This window comes from Pseudochaenichthys georgianus, chromosome 9, assembly GCF_902827115.2.
Source record: "Pseudochaenichthys georgianus chromosome 9, fPseGeo1.2, whole genome shotgun sequence".
Lineage (NCBI taxonomy): Eukaryota > Metazoa > Chordata > Actinopteri > Perciformes > Channichthyidae > Pseudochaenichthys > Pseudochaenichthys georgianus.
Window position 1 is genome coordinate 46,427,082 of NC_047511.1, and position 10,719 is coordinate 46,437,800.

The 10,719-nt window shown below is 41.2% G+C and overlaps 1 protein-coding gene across 1 annotated transcript; it reads left to right on the forward strand.

Moving 5' to 3' along the window:
- Positions 1-6,582: 6,582 nt before the first annotated feature.
- On the forward strand, positions 6,583-10,500 carry LOC117452242 (olfactory receptor 51L1-like). The gene is made up of 2 exons (XM_034090749.1): positions 6,583-6,848; positions 9,894-10,500. Exons 1-2 carry the CDS (start codon positions 6,583-6,585, stop codon positions 10,498-10,500), a joined length of 873 nt encoding a protein of 290 aa, XP_033946640.1.
- The last annotated feature ends 219 nt before the right edge of the window (positions 10,501-10,719 follow it).

Sequence of the window (10,719 nt, forward strand, 5' to 3'; positions counted from 1 at the left end):
CATTTGTAATCATGGTGAGCTGGAGTTTGTGCAACCTGCACAAACTCCAGCTCACCATGATTACCTGTCTGGACATCGAGTCCACAGTTTCCCTAACAGGAAAAGGACCGGAGCTAGCTTTCGTTCCTGGGTGCGTTGTGCGAGGTGCATCCACCTCCCTGCAGCACATACTCTCCACAGCTGAAGCCTATCAAACAAAACGTTTATCAGGAAACCGTATTACATCTCTCTCCACCCCTTCACTCTTCTCTCTCTCCCCTCCGGTACACAGCACCGTAAGACGTAGTGTGGAGTTGCATTAGGTAACGCTATGGTGGCTGTACTCCTCCAGCCGTCTGCTTTGTGTGTGTTTGTGTCTGTGTTGTTTGTGTGGGCATGGTGGCTGTCGCTCCCGGCTCAACCTCCACTCACCTGCTGCAATCAGTTGTGCACCCTCTGCGACTACACACCTGCTTTTCATCAAGCCATTTACAAACGGAGGCTCCACAACCTTTCTCCGCCAGATCGTTGAAAAACCACAGTGGTCTAACTTCAAGGCTACTTAGCATTATAGCTATTTTCTCATACCTGGATGTTTTAGCATCTAACATGTTTTCTTCTTGTGCTCCAGTATCATTCTCCGACCGCCGTGTTGCTGTCACCAGCCACCACGTCCTCGCCATTCCAGCCGGATTCTACTCCCCGCACCTCGTCCACTAATAAACCCTTTTTGAACACTCTGCCGTGTCCTGCGTTCGTGTCCTCTCAGATACCGTAACAAATGCGAGATACGGCTGATACTTGCGCATTAGTTTCTGTTATGGATCAGTATCAACAGTCCTGCCAGTAACGTTACTATATTATCAATACTACTTTAGTTATAGCCTGATATATGATAGCTAACTTTACAATGTTGCGATGTGACCGACATTAGCTAACATTAACTGTAGCTAACGCCGGTCACTCACCAAGACAGCTGCTCTGTTCTCCACTGGTTCTCCTCACACCACAGCTCCATTTCTCTCCGATGGCCGTTATTCCTTCTAATCCTTGGCTGCTCCTGGTCTCTTGGCCGCCTAGTAGGCTCATAATTATATGGTTGTGGTCCGTCATATGCATTTGAATATTTATTTTCAACCTCTTCTGTGTAAAAACTAGCATTGTGATCCATGTTTATTACTACGTTAGACCGGCCGCTCTCCCCATGTGACGTCACACGCGGGAGGTCACATGGGGAGGCTTTTTTTATGTGGAAGTAAAAATGTCTTACAAAAACGACGCCATCGACTAACGACTGTAGTGTATATTTATGTATATTTTTTGTAAAATCTAGTGTATACATCATTTTCCTACACATTTATTCATTGGTGTCTCTAACCTGCAAGTTGCTCTTTAAGTGAACTCCATCTTTATCAACATAAGTGGACAATATGTTTAATGTTTTTGTCATACTGATTTTCTGATGTATACGTTAACAACTGACTGTTGATGAACCATTTTATTTTTGGATTGAGGGCTCCAAGTTTCCATATAGAGATATAGGATGACTTGTAGGATGTATTGTTCTTTATTTCTAAATGTTTTGTATCATTGCTGTCCTGTTAATGAGCCCTGTTTTACATAAATGTACCTGTTATCTGATTGTTTTTGCTTCTGTAACTGTAAGGGAAGTAGGGCTGCACGATGTGTCGTGAGGATAATCCCATTATGCGCATGCAGGACGTTTTTTATTTTATTTATTTTTTAGGACGTGCGATAAGTACACATCATATTACAATTATTTTGCTGCTTGCTACAAAAGGAAAACTTGTGCGGCTCTCATGTCAGAGGTACTTGAGTGAGTGACATGCCGGTTCGGCATGCACAGCAAACCACCAATCATTCTTGATCAGATCACAGCAGGATAACCGAGCTAGCTCAGCTTGTTGCTCTGATAACTTAAGATCCAGAAGTCCGTGACTAAAATCCTTCATCCGGTTAAATATCGTTAAAAAAATACCAATTGTATAGCATTAAAGTTCAAGAAAGGATAGTTTGCAGACAAAAAAAAACGGTCTTTTCTTCAATTCCTGTATTTTTTCATATCGCAGGGGAAAAAAATATTGCAATGTCAGATTTTAACAATATAGTGCAGCCCTAAACGGAATACAGGAAGTCCCTCCCTTTCCGGTTGAGCTCCATGGGACCTTATTTCGGGAAAAGTATGTATTGAAGTAAATGGGGAGAGAAAGATTATCTTTCGATCCCATTTGAATTGTGCCACGAATTACACATATGATGTTTGTCAATTTAAAAGATAATTTTGCAAGTAAAAAAAATAAAAATGTGTCGTAAAACTGTGAAGTAACACTTTGTGTGAAACCGCTCAATGAACTACCTCTCTGTTTCGCACCACACACCAAGACGGCCGTCACGTTGGCACATTTCACTTCTTTCTTTCAGAATGAGGCATAAAGTATTAAAAGAGGTGAAAATTATGGGATTAGTTTTGTTTCATAAAGATCCATAACAATGCAAGCTAAGTAACCTAATAGTTAGCTACATAGCTAGCAGTGAGTGAGCGTTCAGACACCGGGGCTGCAGACGAATAGTCCAAAAATCAGCTCCTAAGTTCTAACCCTATCGTCTATTCCTTGACCTCTGAGTGAAACGTCACGGGGTTAAGGGATAGTGGATAGGAGAATTCAAAAGGATTTAGGAGAAGAGACTGCGGTACTTTAGAGAATCCGACTGCACTTTCACTATCAGACGTGTTTATGATGCGCCAGCGGACTTCATTGTGTGCGTCTGCTGCTGTGGTAAAACTATGGAAACTACAGTGTTCTATACAAACCCCACACAGCTCAGTAAAGACTGTACAATGTTGACTTTATTTGATAATTTCAGTAAAAACTAATGTTCATATTTCTCTTTTTGATTATAGTACTGATGAACGTTCAAAACAAAGCACTTTGGCAAGTTACCACATATGTTTTAAAATGCTTAATAAGCACCTTAACGTTCATGATATAACTTCTCCGTCATAATCGTTTGTTTCCGTGAACGGCCGACTGTTGTGTGACGGCAAATGCTGCGGCTGCAAGGCATTGTGGGGCAGCATTTTCTCCTCTCCTTTCGGTGAGGGAGGTCCAGTGGTTCCTAAGCTAAAGGAGGTTATAAAGGAAGTTTGAAACCTCCTTTCCTATCATTCTAGAGAATTCGAACGGCACTTATCATGGCTGCCACTGAGGGACTTCCGGGTCATTTCACTCGGTTAGGAAGGTTCCTAAGCTAAATGGACTATTCCACTGCAGCCCGACGCACACACTGAAACGGACTCATGTGCCTGACTCTACCAACATGCTTTCATGATTCTGTTTAGATATGCAAGTATAAGCCATGATAACTTATTTTTATTGACACGCTCATTTGATATGAAAATCAATGGTAGCTGAGTTAACTTTGTAGGAAAACCTACCATCCATGACTGAGCTGTGTTTTATTTGTTAACTTCATATTTTTCATTTCCTAAAACATTTATGTTCCTCTCATGAAGCTCAGCGCAAGTTCAACCAGGAAGACCTTCTTTACTCATTCATTCACTATTTCCATGTTACTACTCTCTCTCCTCTCAATAAGTGATCGGGGGCGTCACTCCCCAGCTTAACTAATCACTTCGCTCTATTCTCACAAGCCTATCATAGCGCTCCGCTAAACCTTTTAAATCTGCTCTCCCCTCTGACAGCTCTCATTCCAGGTGAATCGGCGCAACACACAGACGGAAATTGTCAAACTAACCTCTTAAATTCTCAAGATGTACGATTCAGAGTATTCAGACTACGACTAGCTTCCAGCAGGATTTTGATCCGGGCCCGACACGCTGCTTTCGATCGCATCGACTTCCTCAAGCAGATCTCCTCCTTTCCCAACTGCAGCAGCAGGGCAATGGGCATTACTCCAGCTCCATGCCTATCTCTTCACCAGCTCTGCAAGCTCGCGGATCAAGCTACAAGCGGCGTTCCCCAGCTCGAGCCAGCGGCTCCAGCTGGCAACCTCGCAGATCCGGACGCGGGAGGAAAAAAGGAAGCCGGGCCCCATGAAACCTCCTCGGCTCGCTCTAACGCTCACCAATACAGGAAGGAGCCGCCCCCGGGTAATGGCTCGATCAACACCCTGCATCCTGGCACTTCATGCAAACAATTGCATGAATTGGCCTTCAGCCGGTCTCTCGAAAGGACACCACCGGCATCAGTGCCGCTCAATGCTTCCAGCCTTCACGCTGAACGGGCCCTACATCCTCGCATGCGAAGCTTCACCTCATCTCCTGCTTCTCATGCGCCTCACCTCTACGTAACAACAAGGCGTCAAGTGCAGGCCGGCAAGAAGGCAGTTTGCAACAAATTCACGAGAATTTCCGACATGTTATTGCTATCTTTAGTTCCAAGGTTCAGGGTAAATATAGGTAAGGTATAGGTTGGTCCTCACTTCTCCCACATACGAAAACAAAAGAAAATAATATATATATATAATAAAAATATTTTTCAAAAAAAGAAATTATAATAATCTTGCAGACTGCCTGCGCGTCAGAAGTATTGCTCCATGCAATAGTCAGTATCACAGGGGGCGGCAGCTCACCCTATCCTATTTTCCTTCTCTCTCCCTGCTCATTCCTGTCCAACCCTTGCTTGTTTCCCAGTTTAGACTCGCCACATCATGTAAAGTAAGTGCATGCCCACATTCAGCGCAGCACTACTATCATATCACTCATGGATATAAAAAAAAAAAAAAACCTTAAGGACGTGCACTGCACATTCTTTGTTTTGGGGGAAATCTCGCAGGGTAAGCGAGTCGCAGGCTCGAGCCCACTCACTTACAGTAGCGACACTTCCCTGCTCAAGATCATCCGCCATAGCGGCACGCTCAGATTTCCAGTATCGCTTACACATTCATTATCATACTCGTCAGATCTAACACTAGCGTCCCTCCATCGTTCTCTTTTCAGACTCATAACTAAACTGCTAATTAAGCTAGACCTGTTCATGGGTCACGTTTCAGCATTTACCTAAGCGTATGTCATTTTATGCTGTGCATCCCGCACTTCATTCATATTCTCACCTTCATGCTCACATGGCTTGCCGATAAGCCGGGTTATGATATCCATGCATCACCGTACTCAAGCCAACAGCTCACGTGCATTACATTGCCTACATCTCCCTCTTCGCCCGGACATCGGCTTGTGCGGCAAACCAAGATCTCTCAAGCTTAACCATGGTAAATATGCATGTAACTGGTGGTGGTGTCATTAGCATATCAGCTCACATATCATTGTCATGTTTCTATCTGAAATCTAAGTGTATCATTCAATATAAAGATCACAGGCACGTTTACTCTTGCAGGTCATGTCGTGTGTCACATGTTTCATTTCAGGTCACGTTCCATGTCAACCATCTTCTGACCGGAAGGGTCTCCGGCTCGCGTGAGCCAGGATACGACATCCACGCATTTTATTTCATGTTTGACCGGAAGGGTCTCCGGCTCGTGTGAGCCAGGACGTGTCCATCCATGCATTATCCCACTCTTAGTCCTGCGCTAGTCAATAACATGTCTTCTCTGTCCCCGTATAATTCTCATTATATCCATAGATCACCGCAGCTAGCTCGTAAGGTAAGAAACCCACTGCATCTCATTTCATAATATTTCATTCTTTTGGGGATTTCATCGGATCGGTTCTCCCTTCCCGAATGATATTCCTGCACAAAGGGGCCTAATCGCCAAAACTCCATTACATTCATGTGTATTTCTGGCAATAAATATGTACTCTTACATCAAAACTGTCTCTCCTGATTGAAATATTAACAGTGTGGATCATTGAGACAGCGTGGCGTCCAGAGGTCTTATCCCGTTTTCCCACTTCCTCTGAGGGGACAGCACGGAGGGGCGGGGCATGAAGAAAGACCTGGGTTGCGTTCCGATAATCCAAAAATCAGCTCCTAGATTCTAACCCTATCTCCTATTCCTTGACCTCTGAGTGAAATGTCACGGGGTTAAGGGATATACAGGAGAATTCAAAAGGACTTAGGAGAAGAGACTGCGGTACTTTAGAGAATCCGAATGCACTTTCACTATCCGACGTGTTTATGATGCGCCAGCGGACGTCATGAATGTGCGTCTGCTGCTGTGGGGAAACCATGGAAACTACAGTTTTCTATAGCGGACTACAACATGGATGTTTAATAAGAACGAGGGACTGCTGTAAACTCATCTAGAGACTCTGCACCGTGCTCTGATGCTGTTGCTTTGCTTTATGAACGTGGACAACAGAGAAACATATTCTTCATGACCAAAGTTGGAATTGAAATAAAAAAGGAAAGTGAAACTTATGCTCGTCACCCTCTCCCTCCGGTCCACATTAATACCAATGATCCCAATAGGCCTACGTATGATTGTATGAACTATGAAAATATCTTAAAATCAATACAAATGTATTTATTATAAACGTTAGTCCTTAACATCTATAACTGTGTATATTACCATTCAAACATCTTTTAAAAGTTGAACAAACTGTAATGTAGCTAACAACATCTCATTAACAGTTCCTGTATTGTTCCTCTCTTTGGAGCAGACATGAAGAGCAACAGCAGCCTGAACCCTCCCTACTTTCAGTTGACTCTGTTTGCAGACTTTGATACCTGCTCTTCATCTTGTGTCTGTTCATCTATAGTCTCTGCTAACATGGTCATTATTCTGGCAGTGTTCCTGCAGAAGTCTCTGCATCAGCCCATGTATATTTTCATCAGCTGTCTGTGTGTAAACTCTCTGTATGGCTCAGCTGGATTCTTCCCCAGGTTCCTGCAGGACATCGTCTCTGACTCTCATTTGGTCTCACGTCCATTATGCCAACCCAGTCTCACGGCATTTCGTGTTCACCAACACGATTTTTAATCTATTGATTCGTGTTCACCAACACGATTTTTAATCTATTGATTCGTGTTCACCATCACGATTTGCCCCTTTTTTTCGTGTTGCACAGCACGATTTTAAAAGCAATGTATTTCTACTGGTAACGTGTTTCGTGCCTGCAGGCTGCAGCACGTCTTTTTCTCCGGTCGGGTCGTGGGAGACCGGAAGCTGTGTGGTTCATAAAAACATGTTCTTACTCAATATCAAGCCACAATTATTGCTTTTATTTTAAATCGTATAATTTCGGACTTTTGTTGCCGTCTGTGAGGAAAATAAATGGGGCTCAGAGCCTCAGGATACTGACATCTGTATTTTTTAAATCTTTTTTTCCTTCTAATTTGTTATTCTTTTCAAAATAACACACTGTTATTTACTCACCAATAACACACAATTATCCTTGCTTTTATTTATTGGTTTAATTCCATAATCTCGGGCTTTTTTGGTGTCCGTCAGGAACTGAATTTCAAAATAAAAATAACCGGAAAGAGACGTAGGCCTGTAAGGGACATTTCGAGCATCATTGCGACTGTCAACATTTCTGAGTTTAGGATGGCCGAAGACACTACACTACCCATAATCCCCAGCTATCGTTTAGGACTACAGTCCCCGGGCCGTAAGGTTACGCAAAGCGTCAAACAGCTGTGTGAAATGGAACGAAACCACGCCAGACTATCCAAAACTGGAATCGAACACCCTCCCAGAACTACACATGCTGGCTATTGTGTTTCGCAAAATGTTCTATGGGACGTCTCTACTGAACGTTTTGGTTTTCCCACAATTAGAAGTTGCCAGTATTAAACACATTGGTGTTATCAAATGTAAAACATATAATTAATAAATGGGTGAAAATCACTTGTGTCCATAATGCGCAGCATTATATTAATGCCGTATACCCACATGACAGCTCATTGCTACTTTGTAATTCTACTCCACTACAATTCAGAGGTTAACCTGGTATTTTTACTCCACTGCATTTATTTGAGTTACTTTGCAGATTCTGATTAATGATGTGAAATATAAACAACCCTTAAATCAGACTTTAGTTACACCTGAGTAAAATTCAGGTAAGGTGATTGTCAAGTGCCAACAATCAGGAGAGATATTTGATAGTTGGTGCTTGAGAAGACTAAACATGTATCTGCAATTGACATGAATGGAAACAAGTAATAAAGTATATTCATTACTCGTTATTCTCTAATAGTTCATTAAAGACTGTATATTATGGCTATTTTGCACATCCCTTTCAAGATTTTCAAAGGTTTATTGACATATCATACACAACCACGGTGTAGTTATGCAATGAATGAAAAACTTGGGTCACAGGTTCCTCAACAGTGCATTACAAGACATCTATCAATATGTGTGTACCTCCACCATTAAACTGTCATATTCTGCACATTTCTTATTCTATCTACATACATAAGAGTATAATTAGTGTGTATAATATCAGTTAAAATAAGTGCTTCAACATAGTTAACATTGCAGGAAAGCAATATATTAGACGTTAAGTACTTTGTCAGGCTTAATATTTATCTATAGATAGATATCCCCAAAGACCTTAATCTGTTATTTAATGTTTAAATAAAGGTTAATCAGTTTTTCTGTTTTGCACCTCCTCCTATTAATATCTTTGTACATCCTGCACTAAACTGTTTTATTGTAGAGATCACTTATAGTATCTTCTTGATTTTTATATTTCTATATTTATACTTTCCCCCTATGAAAGTATGTACTCTTAATATTTTTTTAATCAAATATAACACATACAAACAATAATTCAATAACGTGCTTTAACCACTAGGAGGTGCACACAAGGTGCACACAGCCATAATAACTTTGTATTATTAGTGTGTATGTACAACATCTGAAGATGTATAGTTTTATGCATGCTTTCACATCATTTTACAGCATATTGCTATACTATTTCAGACTCAGTATTTACATTCAAAGAAAATCAGTAATATCTTTAAAAACTACAGTCCTTTTATATCAGCTGTGCACCGTTATGGTGTAAATATAACCTATCTATGAATTAGATCAAATGTAAAAGTCAGTCGAATTAGTGTTGATACTGCAAGGAGACGTATTGTGTGAAGAGAAATTGAAGATGTTGTTTAATTGTTGAGATATTTATGATCCACATCAAGTATTCAGTTTCGGAGGCATTTCTTCAGTTTTTCCAAAGGTCTTCTCATCAGGGCTCTCTAAATAAAGAACTACGGCAGATCTGTAATATGTAATGCAGCCGAACCGTGTATTACAATGCCGTTATGTGATGACTTTCAAAGAAAAAAGCAAGAGCACTCGGAATTAAGTATTATTTTATTCTTTTTAAATGTTTTCCGAATTTCATATAATATAAACACCAAATCCCAGCATGCATTGCGGCTAACACATCCAATCAGCGAGCTTAAAACCATAGCTGAGGATCTTGGGTAATCGCTCGAAATGCCTACGTCTGTTTCCGGTTATATTTATTTTGAAATTCAGTTCCTGACGAACACCAAAAAAGCCCGAGATTATGGAATTAAACCAATAAATAAAAGCAAGGATAATTGTGTGTTATTGGTGAGTAAATAACAGTGTGTTATTTTGAAAAGAATAACAAATTAGAAGGAAAAAAAGATTTAAAAAATACAGATTTCAGTATCCTGAGGCTCTGAGCCCCATTTATTTTCCTCACAGACGGCAACAAAAGTCCGAAATTATACGATTTAAAATAAAAGCAATAACTGTGGCTTGATATTGAGTAAGAACATGTTTTTATGAACCACACAGCTTCCGGTCTTTCACGACCCGACCGGAGAAAAAGACGTGCTGCAGCCTGCAGGCACGAAACACGTTACCAGTAGAAATACATTGCTTTTAAAATCGTGCTGCGCAACACGAAAAAAAGGGGCAAATCGTGATGGTGAACATGAATCAATAGATTAAAAATCGTGTTGGTGAACACGAAATGCCGTGATACTGGGTTGATTATGCTTTATTCAGATGTATGTTATTTACACCTATGCTTCCTGTGAGCTGACCATCCTCACCATCTTGGCCTACGATAGGTTCATTGCTATCTGTCAGCCCTTACACTACCACAGTAAAATGACCTTCAAATGGGTGCAGGTTATTGTGCTCATTGCTGTTTTATACCCAGTGTTTACTGTTGGCTTCGGTCTCTATTTTACTGTTAAATTACCGCTGTGTGGAAATAAACTGAACCGGATGTTCTGCTCTAACTGGCTTGTGGTGCAGCTCTCCTGTGTGGACACCACTCCGAACAACATAGCTGGTCAGTTTGCCACGGTAACCGGCATCTTCATCCCCATGTTCTTCGTCCTGTACACATATCTACGGATTCTGCTGGTCTGCAGCAGGAGATCGTCTGAATTCAGAGGAAAGGCGTTACAAACCTGCCTGCCTCACATCGTGTCCTTTATGACCTACTCCATCTCTCTCTTCTGCGAGCTGTCTTTGACTCGATTTGAGGCTGATCAACTGAATCCAAGCATCGCAGTTATTTTGTCTTTAGCGTATCTGATCATTCCCCCCCTCAATAACCCTATAATGTATGGCCTGGGTCTGCCTTAAATCAAAGGAGTCGTGTTAAGATTTCTGAAGAAGGGTCCTGCTGCTGAAATATAAAAGGAATATGTTAACCATGTTAGATTGTGTTTCCTATCATAATCATTTAAAGGGATACATGATTAGATAGAGATCAACATAAAGCACAACAACAATATTGTATATGCTTGGCTTGATTTTCCCTCAAATGTTAAAATATTACTATTCTGTTAAATGTAATAGATT